This window comes from Wasmannia auropunctata, unplaced genomic scaffold (assembly GCF_000956235.1).
Source record: "Wasmannia auropunctata unplaced genomic scaffold, wasmannia.A_1.0 LD336000.1, whole genome shotgun sequence".
In the NCBI taxonomy this organism is placed as follows: domain Eukaryota; kingdom Metazoa; phylum Arthropoda; class Insecta; order Hymenoptera; family Formicidae; genus Wasmannia; species Wasmannia auropunctata.
Window position 1 is genome coordinate 3,476,058 of NW_012026890.1, and position 27,833 is coordinate 3,503,890.

Genomic DNA, 27,833 nt, shown 5'->3' on the forward strand with positions numbered 1-27,833 from the left:
CGAGTGGAATTGTTGGTATAATTTTGGCCTTATCTTAATCCACAATCCGACTCTATCTTAAACCAGTCTGATCCTAATCCCAAAGGCCTGTTCCTAACTTGGTTAGTATTAGGAGTTTATCCGTATCGCAATCTAGACTGTAAAGTAAAACTTTGCAGCAAATAGACAGCCTTTATAACAATAAGATCATTTTCTTTATATTAATACAATATTAAATTTTTTCAATATTTTCAATTATATTTCGATCTGAAATTATTTCCGAATTAAATTTTTCTAATAATTATTTCAATTTTTACACGGAGAGAATTTTCTTTTAAAATTTACCTTGAAAATTTTGTTAATCGTGGGACAACATAGTATTTCGACAAATTTTACTGTGCACTATAATAAATTTGTTGTAGTACATATTTAAAAAAATAGTGAAAATCATATAAAATTCATCGAAATACTATGTTGTCCTACGATTAACATGATTTTCAGGGTAAATTTTAAAATAAAATTCTCTCCGTGTATATGCAATTTCGTTTTTTTTAAATTTTGCAAAGAAAGCGAGATCGTAAAAGCTTGAAAAGCACGTTTGAAAATATTAAATTTAAAGTTTGATTGTTTATAAGAAAAATAGTGAATCTGTTTCTCGATTTCACATTTTCGTATATTCATGTTACTCACTAGAGATTGAGATAACTTATAAATGAAGATGATCGATAAGCGTAATCCGCACGAAACGAAAGAAGTTTATTTCTAAAGCACTGATAAAGTCTTGGAACTTCCGGTACCGCCGGAAGCTCTCCTCGATATAAACCGATAATGTACTACTTGGCAAAAGTTGGATCTGCCTGCCACACTACTGGCGCGACTACATAGAATTTCGGCCGAATTAAATAAGCTAGAACACAAAGATTGTGTTAAATGTTGCCTGAAATTCAGTTTACGTTTACCTCGTTACGTATTCCACGCACGAATGCCAAAAATTAAAATTGTTATATTTTATGATTCCGAATATTGCCAAATCTCAGAAATCTTCCAAAAATATCAAAAATAAAGAAGAAATAGTAAACGTAATTTTAATAAGACAAAATTGAAAAAAATGTTATTTAAAAAATGAACGTATATGTATATTTATACTATATTATAATTTTTATGTAGTCAATGTTTTACATAATCCTGGAAATCAGCTATTATTTATGCATCAGCATAAATAAATAATATAGTGACTTTTTAATAAGAAGATACTTTTCTCTGCGGGCACACAGGGTTGAAATGTTTCCACTTTTGCGAGGTAAGCAGCGAGGAAATGCAAATTTTTCCGTTCAGAGAAGCGATCTCCCGTCTAAAGTAAAACGAGAGTACTTTACCGCATAATTTTTTGCCCATTTTGCTGATTTATAGTCCTGGGTCGACTTCATTGCTAGTCGATTTTCCTCCGAAGCCGGTACATAAATGAAGCCCGGTTATATCCATTACTTACAAATCTTTCATCGAGCGATCGATCTCTATCCCTTACAACCGTACATCTGTTATAATTAAGGACGATAATAAGGAAAAATCGAAGGAACGTACAGATATGGCGAAAGATATATTATACACGTTGAAGCTACATCGCTCATCCCAATTTAAAAATAAATCACTCGTACGTCTTCAAAAAAAATAATCTAACAATCTCTGCTGGATCTACTAGAACCGTTATCTATTTCTGTATAGTTTTTTTTAGTTCAAATAAAAACAGATTTTTTGCGTAACTTTATATAGATTTTATACGTCACATATATTGGAGCTTTTCTTCATGCTTTGTACTTGATTATATTTTTATTATTTGCAATTTATTAGACGCAATTTTATAAAAGCTTAAAATATAAAAGTAGCTGTAGATAAATTGTCAACGTAATCACACGTAACACAGAGCTCGGACCGAATATGTACAGCATAAAGGTCTCCGTCATATCTACGCGACCGGAGGGTTTCATCACATTCGACTCGATGGTGAGTGAGTGGTAGCGCTCGAGGTGATTCCGTGCATTCCCTCTATTTACTGCAGGTGTACGCTTTCCTACGACGACGCGAGCACACACGATACAAGCCGGGTAACATGTATATAAACGCGATAAATCGCCGACACGCGTTCGTCGGCCGTGTGTGAAACTCCCCCGCCCGGATCGCTCGTCGGGTAGATCCGTCACGAATGCAGACGCCCACAGCGATGCATGAAGTGCATCGCGGTGCCGGTTGCAACTCGTATTTTACGAAGTTCCACCGGGTGCTTCGTCTACGTCATTTTTTCCTCGGGGCTCGCGCGCCGGAAGAGTGGAAATCGTCTCTCTGCGGAATGAGTTCCTGATACGGCCGAGCGGTCGGTAGATTTAGACGGTCCGCGATCTACGGGGGAGGAGGAGAAGGCGAAATAGAGGGACGGTAATTTATTGACTTCCACGTACGGGGTATCGCGGCATATGTAGCCATTAAGAGTAGTTCCTATTAAAGTAAGTAATAAAATTTGAATGCAGCATCTCGTCTGCATGATGAGTCGTTTCCGCTAAATGGAGAATATCGAGTAATTGATCAATGAATTAAATCGCGAATATATGACTGCGTCTCTTTAATACGCATTTCTAGCGAATTAAACGTTACGCTCTCATCTGAAAAAATTTAATCACGTGCAGGAGATGCGTATATCTCTTGTAACGTATGTCTCTTGATATTTTCACAACTTGAAGAATAATATATACAATAGTAAAATTCGTAGTTTTGAAATGTTTGAAATGTTATTATATTACCAAATATGCATGCAATTATTCCGTTATATTTCAAACGTTGAAATAGCAAATGACTCTTCTTATATTAATTTCAATTTTAATTTTGATTGGGCCGGTAGTACACGGAAATACATGGAATATGATTAAATCTCTCTTTCTTCCTCTAAAATAAGATTTTATTGTTCAAAGACATGGCATTATTGTACGTGTAAATAGGTATTGTACATAACAAATTCTATTTCTAGTATTCAAACCGTTTGAGGCAAATATTCAATTCTCCTTCGTGTTTTCCGTAATGTTTAACGTCGAGCTGGAAGTCATTCTCTTTGAAAGTGTTTAGTCGCCAAATCCATTTGGAGAGCATCCTCAAAGCGATCGCTTGGCCCGTTTTCTAGCACATACCGACACGCAAAACCACGTTCTCCCAACATGAATTCACGCTCGAAGTCGCGCCCACTCGACTTCTGTCGCTTTAAGCCGGATCGGCCGGGCCGACGTTCGTGAACCGAGAGAGGCAAGATCGCTACTTATCTACGATCTAGCTATTCTGTGGATCAGCTCGCGCGAATCCGAGAGTCGAGACCGGTACGGCGCGGCGGCCGTGCGCCGTGCCGGTGGTTGGCGGGACATACAATGCCCGGTATCTTCCCCCATCCCCGTCGTCGGGCCAACGAGGGGGATCCATCTAGCCACCAGCCACGGGTTTCTTCCTCCATCCTCTTAACGGCGACCATCAATGTGCCTTAGTCGCTCGCAGAGCCCACCCCGGGGCTCATCGTTATCTTTAGCCGCGATAAGCCCCCGCAGGAGAACAGATGACGACGAGTATTTTTTCGCCCGGGCAAATCTATTTTAAATTCTCTTCCTAAATTCCCCCCCTTCCCCCTCCCCCGCCGTTTCTGCGCGCGCGGCCGTTAACGACGCCAAGGTATTTCTCTCACCAGCTTCTCGTCGGCGTATTAATTTCCGATAAATCAACATCCGCATTCCGCGCCCGCTTTCGTTTACCATGCCCTTATTACGCGCTCCCGCGGCGAAGACACGCGGCGATCGAATTGCGGTATCAGAATCTCATTTCGCGGTGAGACGACGCTATCGTTGTTTCACTCCTTTTTTTTTGTCTCTCTTCTCGCTGCGATATCGCGTGGGAAAACGAGGAGGCGAGACGCGATGCGCGACGGTGTTTTCGCTTGATGCGGAACATTACGACAAAGTCGATCTATCTCGAATGGATTGCGCCGGGACAAAAAGCTACGGATGAACAAGTTTTCATGGTTGTCTATCTATCTTTACTTATAGGGAGCTATACAAAGATATATTCTAAAAATGTGTTTATATTTTTACAAGAATATAGATGATTTGAGGGACTGAAACGAGATCATTTGTTCAAAATTTGTTCATAACTTTATTATAACTAAATATTATAATGGAAAATTAAATAAATTGTAAATATGTTTATTGATGGAACATTGTGTTACAATATTCTCGTATTTTATATAATATAAATATTAGATATATAATCATATTTCTAGCAAAATTAATTATAAAAGATAAATGAATTGCCTATTTACTTCATTGCTCTCTTCTCTATTTGTCTTTGTCCTTTTAATTAAAATGATACGGTTTTTTCGAATCGATGATACAGTTTATATCAATCAGATGCAATTATCGCTCACGTGAAAGTAAAGAAAATCGTTGCTTCTGTGCATTTCAGGATTCCCATGGAATAGATCCCCTATTCACGATGGTCAGTATGAAGTTTTTTCGCGTCATCCTGGCGCTCCTGGGAGGCACGCACGCTTTGTACGCACAACCATCGGCGTCTCCAACTGTGAAAACCGGTGAGTACCTCTGTCTTCACAATAGACTTGATTACTACTGCGTTATGCGCCACATTCATTCGTTCGCAGTTATCTTGTGTCATTGAGATCGAAAGTGCTGTTACATATAATAGTTTTCTCTTGCGTGTCCTGATTCAATAAACGTGCATTTGTACTTTTAGCGGTGATTTTTTTTTTAAAACGAAATAGCATGCGGAATATTGCACGAGGTATTATTACGCTGCAAATAATGTCGTTATAAAATTATATCCGCCGCTAGGAGTACACGCTATGGTATCGGAAATTAAATCTTTCACGTCGAATTGTAGCAGCGTTCACATATCTGTTCGCTATTTCACGTGATTATTAATGGATCCAATTCGCGCAATGTTACATGACCCATCCTTTATCAATTAAAGTTTGTGCATTCAACATTGGTGAAATTAATAAACAATTTACAGCTGCAATAGGGATCTCCGTGTTTTCTAGGTTTTTCGTGCTGCGCTACCCACTATGTGTACCATATATAATTACGAAATAACAGTCTTTATTTTATATATATTTAATTTGCGCCGCTGTATTTTGAATTATTTTAAAAACAATGAAATAAATTTTTTATATCTAAGACACCTTTTTTGATGAGTAAAACAACGAGACTACGAGAGATGCGCAATGTATACGCGGTCTCAAAGTGTATTAAAATTGCAGTAACTCACGAGTGATCTCGCTTTTATTTTTTATGACGAGGTAAAGATGCCCTTGTCAGTTTCGCTCCGTTTCCAATAATCATTCGTAGAATGGAATTATCATGCAAATGAAAGCGTAGCATAATGGCGCTGTATGTAATTAACGAGTATCCCGGCCTTTCAGTGAAGCCGAGAAATGGTGGCAATAAAATATTCGCGAAAGTAACGAATAGAACCAGACGGTAGGCGAATGAGTCCGTCCAAGAGAGTGACGAGTAATGCGTGTGCACCGTCCCGAAAGATAGGACGTCTGTCTTGCTGGCACGATTTTTCTCACTGGATTACTTTTCCAATTGACATGGCACGAGAAAGTAAACTACAGTGCCGGAGATGAAATAAAGTGAATAATTAAAATACTTGATGATGCTACACATTCATAAATGGGCTACTTTATCTATTTTAATTCACGTCTTTGTATTAATTGGATGTGTTAATTAGATCTAATTAATATGTGATCAACGAAGGTAATTAGGATATATTAAATAGCTAAACAGGCTTTACAGAAGAGAATTATTTTGCTTCAATTTAAATTACAAAACTGTTTTATAGATCAAATCTATTATTAGACTATTTTAATTAATAATGACGAGGAAACAGCTTTCCTCCAATTTCAACCTAGATAGCCTTTCCAATTATTCTGAATTCATTGCTTTAATTATTCAGTTTAATTTACGCAAAATACTATTCGTAATTGTATGCAATTAATCGGCATTTCGAAATGTGAGATGATATAAATGATTTAACTTTTTGCTAAATTGTGTATGGTCATAAAACTGAGCTAAGAGCAATCAATTCACAGATAACTCTCACGGAATTTAATTCGACCATTCGAATCCGCGATACGATGTTCTCACATTTTTCCAGATAGCCCCGGGAGCGAATCGGTGTGCTTTTAAGCGTAATTTTCATTCATTACTTATGAAACCATTAATTCCGCATCGAAGACCCGATGTGTTTTCATTCGCGTGTACGTGTGTGTGCGTTCCGTTTAAAACCACGTTTTTATCTCGGGGATTTTACATGGCTATATCATGCAACGCTGTTCAATGCAGTATTAACCACATATCAATGTGCTCCGGCTGATAAGCAGAGCATTTATGTTCCTTGATTTCTATCGTGCACACTTCAATTTGCGCTCGCAAACTGTACGTAATCTGATTGATTCATTACTGCGAATCCGCGCGCTTTATTTTCGCGAGCGACGCGAAACCGTATCGGTTTCAATGCGCGAGTGACTCCGTCGCGGCGTTCCTTTTTCATACCGTGAGTTGCGTGAGTTTGATGAAACGATCGATTCTCATTTGCTGTTTCCCAACAGTGCAATTTTCGAGAAAAAGCCGGCCCAGATTTCGCCCAAACTGTTTGCCGTAGTTTCGTAACTGATAGACGAAGACCTAATGTTATTATTCCGCTAATATCCACAGCATTCTAGAATTTATGCTGACGTCGATTACTCCGGACATTGTTGCTAATGTGCTTCGTAAGTTTGAAGACCGAACACAGTTATTGGACAACTAATCGCAATTTAGAATTAGAGTAATTCTGGTATAGGTATACGCCGCACCTATTAAAAATTTAATTTATTAATATTATTAATTATGGTTAAAGTAAATAAACTATACCAGTAAAAACTTTAGACTACTACTATAAAAAAAATATTAGGAATCCAAAATATTAATTTTTTACATTAAAAAAAATTCTTTAAACCCTTGCATTTTTGTCGTATAAAAATATGGGTGCAGGGTTATACACGGGTGGAATGAATGACTAAAAAAATATACAAATAATCTAAAGAGCTAAGCACTTGTACTTTGCTGTGCTCTATCCTTTACAATTCCTCTACACTTATGTATCACGAAATAACCATGAAGCCTTTTATATTTTCTACAATAATCATTTTATGTAGCTTATAACTTATGGTTGCGCTACTTATTACATTGATAAATTCGATTTAAATTACAATAATTTTATAAATATTAACAGTAAAAAAGTGAAACCATAACACAATAGTAATATAACATAAAGGTATATAACAGAGAGTGGTTGCGTGAAAATTACTTTCACTTCTTCTATTTTTTCTGACTTCTGCGGCATAAATCCTCGCGCGGCGTATACACCGGAATTACCCTAAGATTGCTTTGAAGGATAAAAAAGCTACGAGAGAACTGTAAACTACATTTTCTTACTTTATAAATTATATATTATTTTTCTGTAGAGAAGTAAATTATGAAAAAAATTCATTTCTGCTAGAAATGAGTTTTTTTTATGATTTGATATTTAGTAACAGATTGTTTAATTAAAGTTTTTTCGTTCAACTCCGAGCAATTAAAAATTGTACTGAAAGATTACGGAAAAGATCTGTAGCAAAACTTTTGGAAATAAATAACAAACTTTGACTTGCTGGCGTGGGGAACATCCATCAAGCCAAAAGTGACAGTAATATTGAAAGTGGCAGCGTCGTATCGATTCGTTCTACATACGGCGCAGCTTTTGCGAAAATCGGTAGACCTTCCCCTATCGGCAGAGACCTGAAGAAAAGCTTCGCCGAGCATTACGCTTGATTTAATGGCGTCGTTGTACCGTAAGTTTGTTACAATGCATAAATTTCGCGTCATTATGAGGCTGTTCGCGATAATTGCGTCGCGTCGCGGCCAACGACTTAAAAGGTCTTCCAGGGTAATTAATTATTGCCGACGAAGGGTGAGGATGGTGATAAACACGGCACACCTGCAGTTTGCTAACCAAGAGGCACACGAACAGGCCCTGATATTGCCTCGAAGATTGAAGGAAGCCGTGACGAGATCCGGTAGATATACAGCGCTATGTTGTTGGATCGGCAAAGGCGTAACAGCGCCGTCACGAGCCTTTGGCACGTCGACGATCTGTTTTGCAATATACAGGTTTTTTCCAATCTAGCAATATTCGGTTATACATACTATCCTTCCCAGGCTATTTTAATTAAAACAGCGAGTCGATTGACGTAGTTCAGTAGTTGATATCGAAGTTTTTTTTACGGCTTCTGTTATCACAAACGATATTCTTTCCCAATATTTTTTATTTCGCTAAATATCGACGTGATATTTGTGTGCTGAGCTCACAAACATGAATGAATATTTTTAACGATGTCGACTTTAGTATAAGATGATGGCTCGTATTTAAATGAAAAAACACGTGATAGTTCGTATTAAATAGATTTCATGCTTAATATAAGATAATTGATTGTTAATAATGTGCAATGATTTTAATGTGTAATGATTTTTTTAATATTTCACTTTTTTAATATTCAAATTATTTTACAGAGGTATTATTGTACTACAGGATGTAGTACAATAATACCTCTGGATGTAGGACAAAAAATAGCAAGAAAAAATTGCAAGAAATTTTATTTCCATGTTTATGGAGAAACGATATTGCGGCGTATTTCGAAACTTCTATGACGAATGAGTATCGTGCATAAGAAATCCCGGTAAATGCGATCGTTGTTTACGTTCCGTGCACAGTCGGTATATCAAACGACCGATGACAGCAGGTCGGAATATTGCGCGGGTGTATATTTTTTTTCTTGTCGACCGTGTCCGCGTGGGCTCTTACTCTTCTCGAGATTATACGTGATGGCGTGTATAATGCAGGTCGCACCAGCCTGACCCCGATATCCATAGCGGCGGGGTGCATGTAACAAACCCTTCCCTTCCTTCCCTCCCCAGCCGACACCTCCACCAATCTCGAGACGCGATAAAAACTAAGATTACTGCTGCAATGCAATCAGCGGCGTACCCGGTGTTCTTTCAGATTAAAACACAGTCCGAGATTACCGGTCGAAACTATTGTTTTGTCAAGAGCAGGCTCCGCGCGCGCGACCGAGATTGTGTCTTGGTTGCCGGATGCAAAACATGCGACGACGTTTGAAGATTGAGATCGAGTGAGAAAAATCCGTGACGTTCGACTTTCCGTCGCGTGCACTCCGGCTGTATCCTCACGCTCGCGCGCGCATATGCATGTCACGTATTCTTTTGAGTATCACAAATTCGACACATGTCAAAAGCGAATGCTTCTTCTGTTTGTCACGTTTGCGTCGGGACAACAGATTCTAAGAAAAATTGAAGAAGTAAAATCGGATAAATTCTCATCGAATTTTACGTAAGAATACATAAGTACACCAGCGATAAAAAATAAGTTACAGTTACTCAATATAAATAAGATTAATAAGATAAATAAATCCGGATTTTTAATTTTTATTTTTTTTAAATCTCGGTAAAACTGTATATTATTATAGCACATAAAATATTTGCCGAAATATTTCCGATTTTATCTCAGGTGTTTGCGTTTTATGTTTGAATAGGGAAACCACAAATAGCTCCAAACAAGTTCAACAACTGTTGCGTAGTGTGTTTGTTTAAGATCAAATAATATTAAAATAAAGAACATACAATTATAGTGCAAGCAAGTAATGTTTAGGTGAACGATAAAAAATATAATAGGTTGAAAAACACGATTTTTAATTAGAATGGAGAAAAGCTTGTATTTTTGTCTTTTAAATTTAAATTTTTTAAGTGGTGATATTTTAGTTATTTTCAGTTTAAAAAAATGTATTTTTTAATTTTGATGTAGAAAGATAAAATAAATTAATTATTTAGTTTTATATTATGCATTAGAAATTATTAAAAAATAAGCAATACATATTTATTAAAAAACTTTATGGAAAATAAATCTAAATTCTCCAACAATTTGATTTTTTGCCTGGTGTATATAGCAGCAAAATAATTTTTATTAGAGATATTTCGCATCAGGCAAAAATTACAGAGCTACATTTTCGAATTTTTGAAAATACTTTTAGCTTTATTGACCTATCATTATTCCGTAGTTTAGCGAACATTTAGATAAACATAAATTTTGATATAAAATGAATTAAAGCATGATACATGAGAGATCGTTTAAATGCGCCGTAATGAACATCGTATTCAAAGGGAGCTGATATCAAAATATAAAACACGGTCACGGACGCAAAAACCAGAGTATATGTACACGATCGTGTAAATGTATGGCCCGTAATATCGCATGGTTTAAAACAATAGGGTTATCATAATGCGAAAATACGTAATAATTTGGTGGAACAATTTCGTACTTTATTCGCGTTGCTCGTGACCCTGATATGAATTCTTGTATAAAAACACGCATGCATAAGCATACGGAAATTGAACAGCGCGAATATACGAAAACAAATAATGAAACGTACTAAAATATTTGGTTCATATAAATAGAAAAGATAACGATAAATTTGTTGATCTCAAAAAGCGTGGTTTATACAAATTAATCTGTATTTTTTACGCGTTAATGATGCCGATAAAAAAATAATTTTTATTAAAGAAATAAATTATTGCTATTATTTTTTAAATTAAATTTAATCGAAAATTATAATTTAAATATCTTTCCTTCGTTAGTACAATTAAATTATATATTACACTCATTTCGTATTTTAAATATCCATTTGAAATTTTGCTAATGATATTTTCAATATAATTGCAGCGAACAGAGGTGTCCTGTTGCAAATTTCATACGGCGTATGAATCCACCGAAATTAATGGTTATTTTATTCATACCATCTCGCTTGGAGATTCCTTTTAGTTCCGTGGCGCATTTTATATTCCGATTGTCTAGGACAGACGTTCGCCATTAATCATCGGGCCGTGTGAACTATCGGGTCTTCGATTTAAACCGGCGATAGAGGCGCGATCGCATTTCCTATCCGTCTATCACCACCGTTGCTCCCAAATCGAGAAAGCTGAGCCGATTTAACGAGAGATTGCTCTTATGAGGCATGTTAGATGTAATCTGTAACGGCATTATAGCGATTTAGCTGGCAAAGCGGACTTAGCAAACTCCGAATCTCATTTCATATTTTATATTTCATATTTTACGTTATCATCAGCTCCGAGCACGCGATACCATTTATTCGTATAATGCCGTAATCGTCTTACCTTTTTATTAAAGGTTAAAGAAGGATTATAAGAATTGCTCGAGTCAATATCTTTCCGGTTGGTTTTTTCGTCCGAGTGCAACCCAAAAATTCTCCGCGAGTTTGAGCGATATAACAATAATCCGAATACGAGTCGGAGTGCGGGGCGATTCATCGCTTCCTGCAATCTAAATGGGAATTCTACGTACGCGCGGGGTTAACAATTAGGCAAGAAAGATTCGATGGCCCGGAATGTGAGAAAAGACGGAATCATCTCAATGGCCGGAGGCCCAGTTGGGGCAGGCAGGGTACAGGCTAATGCATAAACAATGCGCCGTTTATCCGCGTTGGGGATGCAACCCCAATGAATAATAAACTACCCTACAGACATGCGGATAGATAGACCCGGTCTGCTACGGAGAACAGTGAATGTGGGTGGAGGATTATCGACTAGAGGAAGTAGTACAACCGCCGCTCGTGCACGGTGGACCAGGCGAGGTGTGAATATTATTGCCCCCCGAGATTCTTTAACGCAGGGATTTAAAGCCGGATCGTTGTGACGACACATATATGACTAGCGCGACAAATGTCTTTTGATAATCCACTCCAATAAAAAAGTTTAGAATTTCCCATTTCAGCCTTTATTCCCTTCAGAGTATTAAACAAAGTATCAGTATATAGTTGAAGTAGTAATATTTAGACACAGTGTAAATCGGAGTATTTATGGCTAATGCTAATATAATAATTATAATAATAATCAATAACTTGTTTGTTTATATGTTATAATTATTGCAATATATCCTAATTCTGTTTTAATAAATTTAGTCGTTTAGTAGTTTAATGAATTAGGCAGATAAATAAATTAACAATATTTGATACAGAATTAAAAATAGGGAAAAAGTAAATTTATAATTTTATAAAGAGTGCTCCTTTTGTTCTATTTCTCATAGTCTAAATAACTCTCTGATATTTAAAATAGTTTATAATAATATACATAGGTATATATTCTGTGCTTGAAATTACATTTAACTAAATTCTGCTAATATATATATATATAATTCGACTATATATTCAGTTTTTCATAACTATAGTCGAATTATATTTTTGTAACGCGAAATCAATGTTAAAATAAAACTCATGCGAGCACTTCTTTGTGCATCAGACGAGTTTTACGAGAAATTGATATGTCGAACGAAACTCGAGGGTAAACTTATTCAGATTCTCTGTTTATTCAAATCTCGGTATCGAGTTTATCTTTGTTCGCTTATGTGACAGATGGATCTATTGCCACATCCAATTTATATCCGTCTAGGCGCAATACTTTATTCCATTGTCATGTTTCCCCGCTAAGAGGTCGTCGATGGTACAGTTTTCAGTTATGGTAATGTCACGGATAATACCGCGGGATACCGCAATATCCGTTGCCGAGCGTTAGTTTATTTTGTCCCTTTATTTCGATGCCGCGCCGCGGATGCATCATTATTTCTATCCGCGGCGGTTTTGACCCGGCGTCTCCGGGACGTGCGCGCGCGCGCGCCTGCGGCTTCAAAAGAAATAATTCAGCATTGAGAATAAACGCAACGAGGCATTCGAAGGAAAGCCTCTCATTTCCCGCGTCTTACGGACGGAACGCTGTTTGTGAACTTGTATGGAACTTTAATCCCGCGAAATTGCTTCGCATCTATGTCAGCGGGAAGTTTAATATCATAATTGAGCAGTGGCAGTAGAGTGGGCAATAGAGCCCAATGAAAGAAATCCCATTGGAGTCTAGTTTCTCCGTAACTTCGGCGCATGTTGAAACGTTATATACCCCTAAGGGAATTGAATTTAACTGGACATTCATTAGGATAAGATTACGGATTATCCTGTCTTGCCACGGTAACGAATAATGGCAAACGCACGGATCCCTCTCGGAGATAATTTATCTCGTGAGCAAGAAGAATATACGATAAATGTAAATTTCGCCTGCTCCGGGCGCTTTTGTTAATCCCCCGGAATATTCCTTTACAAATCAGTAATCTTGGGGGAAATTTTTTTTCCCAGTGTACCCTTTTTTAGGGAGTTTTCTCCATAAATTGTATTAGCGCAACGAGAGCCGCAACGGAAGCACTTGTCACGGTTTTCAGATGAAAACGTTAGTTTTAGCAAAATTATCACACGGAAATTTAAGCGGTGGTTTACAGGTTCCGTTAGTTGGGGAATGTTTCTTCTGGGCCGTATTAGCACGCATGAGCACGCTTCATGCGCTTCAAACGATGTAGGGCCGGAATTATTCGGCGAGTAAGCGAGTTTTCCCGCGACAAAGTGATAATCACTTGTTTCGCACAACTGTCTCCTCTCTGCTCCCCTCCTCTCCCCCCCCCCACACTTTCTCTCTCCTCCGGCTTTTTTGTTCCTATTCGGGTGATAGTGCTCTCAACCGCAACTGTACTGATGGAGTGCGCATTACGTGTGCATCCGATGCACGTACACTCATGCACACGCCCGGTTACCGCGAAAACGCCAACGGTAAAGTAGCGAACGAGATAGCGAAGTGCAAAGTGAAATTAAGTGTGTACGATTTTGCTCTATTTCCGTACGATGTTCGCTTGCCCCCACGAGGTTGAAATTATTGTACAGTCGTGGACAGATCGGTTGCGACATACCTTTTTTCTTTTAGGTTTCTAATATATATTTGATGTACATAATATATATTTTATAGGTAATTAATATTTTGCAAATGCAAACCACGATGTACTGCTGTCTTTAGTCTAGAGACAGTTTATAACACCAATCGTGCGGTTCGCATATGCAAAATATTAGTGCGTTTTGAAATCTATAAAAAAAAAAGTGTCGCAACCGATATATCCACAACTGTACATAATATCTAGATACTAATGAATTCCGATGTGTAAAACGAATTTTTTGTAATTCGTATAGTGAAGAAATCGGTCAAATCTTTATGCACACGACTGTAAAGGTATTTCTTTACATTCTTTTGCCTTTGTATCTTTCTCGGTCAAGCACTTAGAAACACAGGTGAAATTGAAAGAGAAGCAATAAACTATGGAGAAATAGGGACAGTCGATGGTGGCCGAGGATTAGAACCACGTAAGAGCACGGGATAGAGGCGAGGCTGCTGCGATCAGGAGCAAAGGGACGTAAATGATTGCAAGGGAGAGAAAGAGAAAGACGGCAAATGAAAGGTTTTCCTTTAACGCGATAAAATGTGATCCTCATTTTATCAAGTTAAGGTAATCCACTTATTTTGAACCGGCAACGAGGTTGGCTCGAGGATTGACGAAGGAAAGGGGGGGGGGGATACTGATGCGAAATTGCGAGGGTGCGACGAGATTATAGCAGGTGCTAAGTGTGCGATAGGAAATACTGTCTTTTAAATTAATTTCAGCGAACGCTCGTCGCATCGCTCGTCCTGCGAAGTCGGGAGGGGGGGGGGATTATTTGCTGCCACCCTCGCGCGCACGTAATGCATACCACCTCGTCTATTACCGCACGCCCGTACCCCTGCTGCATCACCTTCTGCCATTGGACCAGTTCCAATCGCGAATTGAACCGTTCGTAACTGTTGAACGTGAATTATGGCGTTTATTTATTTTAGCCTGTCTCGCGTCGGCTCCCATACCCATCCGTACGAAACTGTCGATCTAATTGTGCTCTCCCACGGAATCAGCACTTGGCCGATCGTCCGATTATATAGCGGCGATGACTTTCCCTGATTGTGATTGATTTGGTCAGAGGAGGGCAGTCGCTGCAAGTAAATGAAGATAATAAGAAGTATCTTATATTGGCTTATTTATTTATTAAAGCAAAAGTAAATGCCCTGTTTTACATTTAATGTAACGTATTAAATGTAATAGAGTATTATGTGTGACCTATACATATTTAATACGTTGTGTTTGTGTTAAATGTATACATATACATATGTTACACATAATACTCTATTTTATAATACAATTAGGATAGATTAAATTTATAAAAATATCTTTTTGATACTCTTACGGTATTAGACATCGTTAATTTTAATATGACTCGGGACATTCACAAATTAATATGATATTAATCGAGCACCTCTTCTTTACATATATATTGTTTCTCAGAGAGAATATCTTCTTTATTTTTTTATCACTAACAGAGCTTTACATATTCGAACGTCAGAATCGTCTGTGTTATGCAGCATTAAATTGCACGATTTGACTCCGTTTTGCATTATATTGCATGCTGAATTCTCTACGTACGTAATGGAACAGAAGCGCTTACATACGATCGTAGGACGGGTCAGGCGAAACATGCGCGATCTTCATTACTATGCGCCCGCTATTATTTCGTATCAGAACATCGCCGGGTCGCGACGTAAAGTTTCAGACGTTGTCTGAGTAGTTTATGAATACTCGCGACGGCGAGATGATTGCGGGGAAGACGGCTGGGGATGAGGGAGACGGAGGAGGGGAAAGGGGACGGTTGGTCGGGAGAGACGTTTATCAACCCTCTGTCCTCGACACGCCTATATACGCGCAGATATACATGCAGTTCGCTTCATATTCTCATGATGCTCTTCTTCTCGTACTCCACTGTGCGTGTACAACACCGAGCACCGGATCTATGTATACGTATATATATGTGCGGTCCCTCTTTCGACCTCATGTTCGAGCGCCCGCGTTCAACGCAGCCCCGGCCTTATAACTCAAACGTGGAGACCCCTTTGACTGGTACTCGCATACCAGATATTACTTTTACACATGTGATACCGCATCAGTTCCTGGAGACAAAGGCCGCGAATGTATGATGGCGAGAATGGGGGCTAGGTGTGGGTTAGTCGACGAAGTTCGCGCTTCAATTTCGCCCGGGATCAGCGAGTAATTTTCTGCTCCTTCCTTTCGTGCCCTTTCCTCTCTTTTTTTTTGTTAATCTCCCGGCTGGCTAGCTCCAGTGGGCTCTCTATTGTGAATAAGGTTAAATGTGATGAATCGCTATCGGGTTTATCAAGCTCTAGGCTCTCTGTGCCGCGCGCGATTTCGATATTCAGACTTTGTTATCCGTTCCATCCTTTCCTATTTTACATTATTTTGTCGTGCTGCTTTTAGCATTGCACATTTCTATTTTAATATTATTAATTATGTATTATTTTGCATTAAATTAATTAAATACAAATAAATTAATGATTAATAAATGCATCAAGCATAACCGTTTTCATTGTCATATCAATTGGCTATATTAAATGTAAACAAATGATGAATAAGAATAATTATTACAATTACGAGCAACAATTTTCCTGATTTCAAGAGACTCGTAAATATGATTGTATAGGTATAATACGCTGTGTTACTAATTAATGTTTTATATGTGTAACGATGATTCACTTAGTTGATTTAACGCCGCATTTGTCGTGAAATGAATAGAATCTTCATTATAGTGTTCTAGTCCCGGGATACTACGATCAGATACCACAGATTGTATTCAAGATGTGAAATATGGGCGGAAAGGGACGCTTTCCTATCTCGGCTTGCTATCACGATTCGAGACTTTGAGTAATGATATTGATGTATTAGCTTATTTGATACAGAAATTGCCTATTACTTCCTACATTGGTCAATATGTCGATCATCATGATGCCGTTATCAATGTTACTGGGGAAACTGTCCCAGAAACTATCTGATCGATTATCGTGAATAGCATTTGTCCACGTGGTGAAAACTGAATACACGTGTCATGGCCATGAATAAGATTCCGATGATTATAAAGCTTTCAGAGCTTTTGTAATTTAGTATCGAACGTAGTATTTCGTTTTTGGCAAATAAAAATCTTGCTTAAATAAATGGAAAAAGCATTTATAGTTCGATAACCATTTTAATTTACGACGAGAAGGGGAGGAATACTTTGCCAATGAAATAACACTCCCGTCACGTAAATCGCGAAATCGATTTTCAGAATGTAAACGTTTAAACCGTTCTCGGTCAAGAATTGAAAAGCTTTTCTGCGACGAACGATGAGACGGGAAGAAAAAACAAAACCGCTTTGAAACGTGAAGTGAAACAGACTCTGGGATAATCTATATCTTACCGAGTTATGAGTGCGCTGTTTGAGAGGGTCGAAAGAGGAGGAAATTGCGTTAGATTAGGATAGTACGAGGCCGTTTTATTTCGTGTCTCTTTTTCCTCGAATCATCCATCCTCGCTCATATTTCGCCTTCCGGTGATCCTACCGTCGTCTATGTACGTTTAACTTTATTCACTCTGGCTTTTGTTTCCAAGAGTGATTGGAGCTTTCGATATAGTTCACGTAGTGTCACTTTGAAAAATTATACTTTTGTCTTGTTGTGTATTATCGTAAAATTTGGAAAGCATGCGAGAGACTATAAAGAAAGTAGCATTAAATTATGCGCATTCTTTTCATGAGATATCTTCTGTAAGACTTTTTTATTAGAACTTTTCTGTTAGAACTTAGCATTTAGCAGTTTTTAGCACGATTAAAACTTCGCATGGGCTTTTAATTAAGTCATAATAATTTGCTTAAAAAGATTTGTTCTCGAGTTGTGATATAGCTTTCTAGGAATTATTTAAAAAAAAATCTTGTGTTCTATACGTCTCTACATATGGTTCTACGTATTTTATATATATAATTAGTGTGTGCACGCAGAACGAGAATTATTTTTAAATTTATAATTATCACTATTAGCGAAATTATCATTAAAATATCAGACTAAAATCACGTTTCTGTTTTAATGTTTAATTGCAGTACAGTGTGGTTACTGTTAAAATATAGAGCACAGTAACGTGACGAACATCCACATGTACTATTATTTAATATATACTACGTATATCTTGTATAAGATATATTTATTATTTGTATGTAGCCTCCCATTCTGTACAATTGTTTCAATTGCAAAATTCTTTTATGATGATAATAATTATATCGTTTGCATACCCCCTTCTACTCCACATCCGCATACACAAAATACACACACACACACACGCGCGCGCGCAATTTGAACAAGCTGAGCTCATAAATTGCAGATCCAAAAGTACGACTCTGTGAAGTGCTGCGCGGCGGCAATGTTGAACAAAAAACATGTTCCTCGCTGGAATGTAAACCAATCGCATCGTTTAATGCTACCTCGTGTAACGAATGATCCGCAGCGAAAAGTCAATACCAAATATTCGGCTAGTTGAGCCATATATATTGGTGCCATCGACTGTTTTGTCGCAAAAACGTGAAACGAAAGCGGTTGAAATTTTATTTGTTTATAGAATATATTTTTCGCGTGTGTGTGTATGTGTGTGTGTATGTGTGTGTGTGTGCGCGCGCGCACTAAATTTTATATAATATATACAATGATATGTATATGTACATAATACAGTCATCATATCACTTATTTGTTTTAACGATTTTATCTGCTCTTATTTTTTAAACGATTATTTCAGTTAAATCATTTACTGCACCCTATGTGATTCGTAGGACATATCTTTTGACACAATTATAAAGGAACCTAGAGATATAATGACTATACGTACATTATTTTGTAAGATTAATTTATGCAATTTACACCAGAAAATTACTTACTGTTAATGCCAGAAATCAATTGTAATATATTAATAAAATTACTTGCGTATATTCTGTCTACAAGATATAATTATTTCATCAATATAATATAGATTATAAAAAGATATTAATAAACAGAAGCACGATATAGATAGGATTAAACAAGGACGAGTCTATTCTCGCGAAGCGAGCAAGGTGCAGGCGAACGAAAGGTGTAAGCTCAGATTAATAGGGGTCGATTTCAGTATCGGAGATGGCAAATCGCGGTAATTAATATCGCCATTTGTTCCATGTCACGTGCACGCCTATACGCGCATACACACACAAACACGTACACACACATACACGTACACACGCGCGCGCGCACGCGCGCAAAGAATAGGTACACGGACACGCACGCGTATCGTCGAGCGAGTGTGCGAAACGTAGACGGCATATACACCATGGGGATAGGCATACGTTCGATCCAATTGAAAGGCGGAATACATATTCCAACTTCCCGAAGATATTAATTAGCTTTCGCGGTTCATCGAGCCGGTCTCCACGAGGCCCCCGGAATCGGCACATTTCACACGCAGCCACACAATTCCGATGGGCGCGTACGATTGCTCGCGTGATGGCTTGTTGGGATTTAATTGTTACGTTCGAGAATTTGTATGGTTCATTGATGCGAGCACTGCTTGAAAATGAGGGCGATCCGGCACATTTCAACGGCTCTGAAAGGGGAAGTTGATATAACATACATATATGAATGAATTTAGGATGTCGTTATACGATATTTTATTTGCGAATTAAAAAGAAGATAAATGCGTTCAACTGACAATTATTTTAATTTCATCTGAAAATTTGAACAAATGGAGCAAAATTTATGAAATGGACAATCAGTAGAAAGTACCTTGGACAAGTAATATTTATTTAAAGCTTGATCCAAAGCTGATCGATAAATACATACACGTATCATGATTACATTTGATTTGCTAAATCGGGCTTTCAATTGAATTTGCTACTATGTAATAATCTAATAATCTGCTCGGATATTACTGTTCTTGTGAAATCAAAATCGACATCTATTGATGCGTAGTTCCAATTGGCGCGTTGAGACATGGGGTTTGCAAACGCCAATTGCTTGTTAGTAACATGTGCAATCAATACGATCAGATTCCGAAGTTTCAACTGATCCTCTTTATCCCCTATTTTCCATCTTTGATCCTTCATTGTATTGTTTTAACTTTCACGTGGAATATATTTAAAAATATGATTTTATTATCGTAATCTTTTTTTCGGTCTTTTAGTTATCTTTTATGACATATAAAAATATAGACATAATATATTTTTGAATAATACTTATATATACAATTATCTCATTTTGACTTACATTAGTAAAAAAAATAATAATTAATATTGTAATTAATGTGTTAATGATGTAGTAATTTCGTAATACGCATAAGCAATATGACGGGAAGCTGAAAACGTTTTGCAAAATTCCGCACATAGCTATTTATTAAGTTTGCTGACTGTTTAATTTTGATGAAACTATGCTGCATTAACGTCAGTAATGTAGTCTTTCCCTCCATTCCTCTCTTTCTCTCTCTTTCTCCCTCTGCAAAATTTGCCCAATTATGTCCGCAAAATAATGATTTCCTGCTGTTTATTTCATGAAATACCATAAGTAATTCGAATCATTATTTAACCACAACAAAGGTTAATTATTCAGTAGCACGCTTAATATATGCCATGAATTGGAATCATTTTGAACAGCGTGGATAATTATTCAGCTTTATCTAAAATCAACGAAAATTATAAGCAAAACCTCGTTAAAACGTTTATGAATCCTACTAATGTTGTGCATTTTGCTTCAAATATTCAACCAGCATGGCCGTATCCTTGTCTTAATATTAAATCACAAATTTTTTTTTATAAATTTTTTCTGACAAATGTTTTATTTAAAGTGATGCAATTAATTCATAAAATACGTATGCACTACATACGCGTGCCCAATTTCGTCTCTACTTTTTTGTTTTTTGCATCTTGTTATTTGTTTTTGTGAAATGGCCAACATGCACGCAAAACTGTGTCGCGTAGATTTATTCAAAACTAGGATTATTCCGCAAAGAATGTTACGAAAGTTCAATTGGAGTTTAAATCTGTCTGGTTATCTCAAAGATTTATATGAGAGTAACAAGATATCAGAAAAGTAAAATTTATAATTAATATATTAAAGCATTAATTCTAATACTATATATAATTTAATTATCAATTTTCGAAGCTCTAATTTTAATCAAAGCGAATACTTTTATGTATTATAAACGGATTTTTATGTAATATGTATATTATATTAGAAGGATAGATGAAAGTAAGTTATATAATTTGTAAATCTAAAATTCCATGAACTTTGAAAATAAAATATTTGATTCAAAAATTTTTTTTTATAGGATTTTAAATTTAATTAAACAAAAATGTAAAAATTTACAGAAAAGCAAGAGAAATAATAATTTACACAGAGTATAATTTATACAGAGAAAGAGAGAGAAAGAGAGAGAGAGAGATTGGAAATGTATTAAAAGTCTTGAAATTACACTACTGAAGATCTTTACATTAAATTTATATATAAGAAACTACAACAAGTTTATCAATGATATTAGAATGTGGAATCTTTCATGTTTTTTAATGTGATCTGTAATTGAAGTAATTTATGTTAATCTGAGTCAACGAGGTCAACCATTATATAATTTCTCACTTTGCATCGTAAAAGGAAGTATTTTGTAACTTCGTATAGCAAAGCAGAAAGTAAAAGTTAATTAAAAAGCTATTAAAGGGAATAATTAAGTTTTCTTATATAATGTCGTAATACTCAGATTTTTCTTGATATAATTATAATAATCTTAAATTCTGTATATATGTATATAGAATTTCTTACAATTTCAAATATACAACACACACACATACACACATCTCAAGACTTTTATGTATTAACTTTTATGTAATTTTTTTTCTATGGCATTTTTTATTTATACAATTTTATTGGAAAGACGACGATATTCCCATGATCATAGTTTGTTCTATTATTATATAGATTGCTGATTTACTATAATATCATTGTTTATATTTTTTTAACAGGAATTTTAATGTCTAAGAATTGATCTAAAAACACAGATAATAATATAAAATAAATTCCTGACTAGTATATTATATAAAACATTAAATACTATAAATAATTGTCTTTATAATATTATTGCAAAATTTTTTCAATTTCTTTATACGCATGTTACATATCAAATACAATCTAAAATTCTTTATTTTGCATTTTAACTAGTGTGTACATTATTTTTGCATTGATATTGTCATAGAATAACATTTATATACATTGATTTTAAAAACATAATTTTTCGTTAATATATGCCGAATTAAGAGTGCATTTTGTTTTGTTATGTAGACAGTATCTAAAGTACATTTATACCGTTATCACTAATATATTGGTATAATATGAAGATCGCGATTTATTTTAAAACTTTAATGAGTCAAAAAATAGAAACACTATGTTATGAAAAAATAATTTTTTAAATTAAATGTTCTGTCACAGTATGATAATTCTATAATGGCTCCTTTTTGGAAAAAAGATCAAGATTCCACGTCTATTGTTATTAATTTTAATATATTTACTATGATTATTCATGTTTCTTTTATTCCTTTTCTAGATTTCTATTTTCTATTTTTATTTCTTGATCACTAAAGGTCAAATATACATTAGGGATCCAGTAAACCCCACTCGTCATATAGCGGTAGTCTTTTCATCATTAATTTTTTATAACTCTCGCTCTTAAAACCTGGATTTGAAAAATTATCCTTGCTCATTAACTCATCCAAATCTTTCACTTCACTCTTACAGCACAGCACCATCGGTAAAACCGAGAAAGATGCTATCATTCCATAGCTAGCTCTTCGTTTCATGGTAGCCTTCAATTCTTCCATAGTGGGCGGCTGTGTCTTGCAATTTAGTTGCGCCATAGTTGCCGACAAGGTGCCAAGGTATTCGTTTAATAAAATATCTCTCTTGTTTTCAATGATATCCGGGGAAGGACTTGTACTGATAAAATAGAGGAGATCGAGTGCCGGCGATGTATAGACGCACATTTGGAAGTCCACCTGTAATATCAAACGAACTCTTTCGATCAATCGATCTCTTGAGCCTCTCCCCCCTCATCCCGGCAATTGAATTGGAAATGAAATCCGTGCACCGGGAAAGAAGTGGGATTCGTGTTTAGGAAGTCGCGGCGAGAAAGTTGAGAGTTTGCGCGGACGACACGGGCAGACAGGTGGCGGATGTTCTACCTGAATGCGATCGAACTGGATTTATTGCATTATTCATAACATACTACATTTTAAAGTATCTCATATTATCGCCGCCTTTTTGTCTTGGTCGCTAAAGCCGATATTGCAGGTAATTAGCTCGTATCGTACGTGTTAACGTTGCACGTACTGTAATAACGTTTTTCGAAATTATTATTTATTTATTTTTACACAAATTTATGTATTATTACACTCAACCATAACTAAAAATTATAATAAAAATTCAGAAATGTAGATAATTGGAATAAAAACCGTATGTTATATTTAAATTATGTTCATGATAATTTAAATTTTTATCAATTAAAATGATATATTTTAAAAATAATCACTTAGCCGTTTCAACAATATAAATCGTATCGCGCGTAATTAAATTAAATTTCACGAATTATTTTATTTTAAATCTTGGTCGCAATATAAAGCCGCGATTACAATAAATCAATGAGCAATCGTGTTTAGAGGGAGTATGTAATATTTTTATAATGTGATGGTACTTACAAAAATGTGTTCAACAGGTTTACCGTCATTGTCATATTTGAATAACATATTGTTCACCCACATATCACCGTGATTAATAACATTAAATTCATCCTCAGACATCTTGGCTGCATTTATCCCTATTTGATATATCTCGTCAGTGAGTTTAGCTATTTTGTCCGCGTATCTAGGAATACAAATCACATAAACATAAAATTATATGATATTATCTAAAAACCATATAAATATTTGCTCTAAAAAGAACATTTTGTACCTATATTTGCATTTTATTTTCTGCTTAACATATTTTCAGTCTTTTTATATTAAATATCTTGTATAACATAAAATGTTATCTTGGATTAAGGAGTAGAACAATACATACTATCGTTTATGTAAATCTTACTTTTTCATTCCTGGCCAAGTTGCAATCTCTTCTGCTAAACCTTTAACACTCATAGTGAAGAAAGCTCCCATTTCTGGCGGATGCTGATCGCTAAACATTCCTCCCTGATTATACATCGTTTTTTGGTTTGGTTCCTAAATATTAAAATATTTTTATTAAAAGATATGTTTATCCATTTATTTGATCATAAAATTAAATAACTCACAATCAGTGCTGACTGAAAATTTAGAACATTATGAAGCTAGACAAAAAATCTACGATCATAATTTTAATAATATAATTTTAACAATTTTTTAATGAATTTAGAGCAGATCTCTTTTTGAAGAAAATTAAGAGACAAACTATTATTTATCACAATTTTTTAATGTAAAATATTTTAGTATGTTAATTTCAAATTACAATTTTGCAAATATAAAAGGACTTATTATTACAATTATTTGAGTTTATAGATATCCAGTTAAGCTCTAAAAGCTTTTTCTTTTTAATTACTTTAGTTTTGAAAGTGTTTGATATTTGATGCATGATATTTCGAGAAAAAGTCGATTTTTCTTACTAAAAGAATAATTTGAGATAGACATTTTTTTGAGTAAATTGTACTTTTTCTTGTTCATGAAAGAGACACTTTTTCAATGTGTTTTCTTGGCTAAATGCCGAGGCACGTGCTATAATAAAGGATAATAAAGGATATTGGACTTTGTTTAAAACGGTTATTCTCCGCCAGGCATTTCTGCTGGATCACTCGCCGTACAGTTTCGAACTCCCATTCGACTATACAAAATCGTTGCGGTTTATGGTAACCATTATACCGCACGCATTATTACGATGTAGGTACGTATCTGTTGTATCAGAGTTTAGGACCACGATACACGATATTTATCTTGGATTCAGTTACGTAATAATCGTTACTGCGTTAATAAGCACATTAATTTTTCCTAATCTTAACACATATTTGTTCGAGCTCTTATGAATCTTCCGTGACTGGTCATTATTCTTATTACTAGTAATTTACTTGATGCTGTCTGTAATTTACTTGAACCTTATAAATGTATCATTTACTGTAAAATAGATGGTTGCTAAATTTTATCTTTTCAGTACATAGATTTATAGTATGAAATAAGATAGTATGTTTGCATATAGTATTTAAATGGAACTATTAAGTATTTAATATTACAATTAGAAACTACATATTTCTCTATTGGGATTTGACATTTTTGGTGGCGCAATTTGTTGCCAAAAAGTAGAAATACTCGCGCTTGTATTTAGCATACGTTTGTATAGTATTTATTATAAACTTTTATTGTAAAATAACAAAATCAACATTATGACTAATAGTTAACAACATTATAATTAAAAAGTTTGTTAATTAACAAGTTAGTTCCTTTATATAAGTACAATGTATGTACATGGCAAGCACTTTGTCACCATATTTGTTAGCTATATACATATATTAGTCTCCGCCCCCATGTCAGATCCCAATAGAATTATATAAAGTATGTTAAGCACGTGATCCTAACGCTCGATTGAAAATTATCTCTTGGCAGTATTTGCAGCAATTAAAATTATAAATGTTTTGTCACTTCAAATTAATGTCTATTACACGAATATTTTCAATTACTATCATATTTTTAACAGATAAGTACTTCGAATAATTCAGCACAAAGAATATCGTAGTAATGTGATAATAACGCGTTTGTGCAATGCAATCAAAGTGATGTAATCAAACTGATATTCCACATATCATCTTTTATATATTTATAACGTTAGGGGCTTATTAATGCGAACATTTGAACCTTCGACGGTCCTTGGATTTGTGCCATTGATCTAATTCTTAATAATTGCAATGAGACTGATTGTGAGTCACGCGTGATTTACCTTCTCGCATAAGGCTACGGAGGCTGCATGAAACCTGGCTATTCCGCGAAGCGCCAATATGCAATGAGCTAGGTCAAGACCAGCTAGACGATCGGCCATGCGAAAGCCGAGAGGTGCGAGATCTTCGATCACTAGAAGCGTTGGATTTGCATTTTGTACATACAGGCCCTTCCCGCTTATGCGGTGCTTCGGCCCTAACAATTTATTCATTTTATCCAAGGTATCTGACATCATCAATATCTCGACTTTAAAGATACCTGATTGTTCGATCTGTAACAAGTTTATTTAAGACTAGCAAATTGAATCTTTTAATCTAATAAACATGCAATTATTTTTCTCATATAAAGGCCTTGAAAGTTCGTGTGATAAAAAGTTTCGGATAGCACATAAATAATAAATTTAATCCACAAATTAAAATTCGTTCTGAAACGGCTGAATAATGTAAATATATTTACTTCTTTAAATTTGATTTATAAAAATAACTTTATTTTTAATCAATGATTCAAAAATAATTATCTTAATCTTTTTGTCGAAGTTCACTCCGAAATAATAAAATCCAGTTTGCGCTCTCTCTCTCTCTCTCTCTCTCTCTCTCTCTCTCTCTCTCTCTCTGCATTAAAAACATTATATAAATTAACTTACAAGTTCCTGTCGAACACCTTCGACTATAGGCGAGACTTTGACGATGATTGATTTTTTCTCTGTTTTACGGCCTTGGTCACGAGAAAATTCGGCAGTAACCCTGATCATGTCGCTGGTATAGTTGTCACCCTTGGCGGTGGCCGGTTTCGAGAATATATCGATCACCTGGATCGAATTGTCGCCTTCCGACTTTCGCAGGATCTTCTCCACGAAGCATACATTCAGCCATGCCGGTGTCTCTTGGGCCATTTCTGAAATTGGAATTGGAATTGGAGAATTTCCCCGACAAATCATTGTTCTTCCCGCCGTGTCACGAAACGCGAAAACGATTCTTTACGATAACTTATTGTTCGCGGCGAGATTTATCACGTTTTCTTTCCCTCTTTCCAGCCGACTCCTTCCACTCATTCGAGCCCTTCCACGGCCTTTCCTTCACCGTTCCCCTCTCCTCGCTTTTTTTTCCGCCCGTTTTACTGTCGATTTCTTTCTTTGAGTCCGTCCGATATTCAAGATGGACGCATTCCCCTACGTTTGAGATCGCTGTTTCAATTAAGAGCGTAATGGGAAGCCGCTTTTACCATTTCCCTTTTTGGCCAACGGCATACGTACGTTCCGCGTTGAGATCCCGTCGAACGTGATCGAGTTGCGGTATTTGCGAGAAATTTACGACACGTCTGGCGCGCCGCGATCGCGTACGTACTTGTGGTCGAACGACGTTGGCCATATTTCACCTTGATGAGTTTTCTCAGAAATGTTTTCCGCGGTTTTCTTAGAATCAAATCCGTCCGCCATTAGGCGGACGTTTAATGACTGAACTTACGAGGAGTTATATTATTATATATAATTCTAATAGTATATAAAAATAATTTATAGAATAATATATAAACCGCATTTAAAATGTTTTACAAATTAAGCGTCAGAGACACAAATAAATGCACAACTTTATTCTTCAATCGATTTCAAGTTAACTTGATTTTAATTAAATTATGACTTATATAATCAAAGTGCATCAAAATGAATTAAAATGCATTAAACAGAAGAATTTTGATATGTAAAACTTGTAAAACTTAAATATTATTTAAAATAAGAATTTATTTTTTCTTGTAACACTTACTTGATAATAATTTTCGTAAATCGTATATTTTGCTTACAAATTGTCGAATGTCGTGTGTCGTCTTTCGAGATTTTTGAAGAACTGCTGCTGCAGTCCCAGTTCTCTCTCTATTTATAGGGCTAGTAAAGGTGCATCTACAATGAGAGTAGTAAATCGTATGCCGTCTTCTGCTTGAA

General features: G+C 35.7%; 2 protein-coding genes across 9 annotated transcripts in view; one reads left to right on the forward strand and one right to left on the reverse strand.

The window, feature by feature from the left end:
* Positions 1-27,833, forward strand: part of LOC105453387 (basement membrane-specific heparan sulfate proteoglycan core protein-like) — a 189,522-nt gene that overhangs the window by 13,965 nt on the left and 147,724 nt on the right. For all 6 annotated transcript variants that reach the window (XM_011695301.1, XM_011695304.1, XM_011695305.1 and 3 more), the window contains one exon: positions 4,465-4,591. In XM_011695301.1, coding sequence (XP_011693603.1) covers positions 4,495-4,591 — 97 coding nt within the window. In that variant the 5' untranslated portion in view covers positions 4,465-4,494. The remainder of the gene's footprint in view (positions 1-4,464; positions 4,592-27,833) is intronic.
* The window catches only part of LOC105453385, a 9,860-nt gene continuing 3,413 nt past the window's right edge, over positions 21,387-27,833 (reverse strand). For 2 of the 3 annotated variants that reach the window (XM_011695298.1, XM_011695299.1), the window contains exons 2-6: positions 26,544-26,794; positions 25,902-26,171; positions 24,030-24,163; positions 23,648-23,813; positions 21,387-22,948 (exon numbers count right to left, since the gene is read on the reverse strand). In XM_011695298.1, coding sequence (XP_011693600.1) covers positions 22,550-22,948; positions 23,648-23,813; positions 24,030-24,163; positions 25,902-26,171; positions 26,544-26,792 — 1,218 coding nt within the window. In that variant the 5' untranslated portion in view covers positions 26,793-26,794 and the 3' untranslated portion in view covers positions 21,387-22,549. Of the gene's footprint in view, positions 22,949-23,647; positions 23,814-24,029; positions 24,164-25,901; positions 26,172-26,543; positions 26,795-27,657; positions 27,778-27,833 lie in introns of those variants that run through there. The other variant, XM_011695300.1, reaches the window with a different exon arrangement.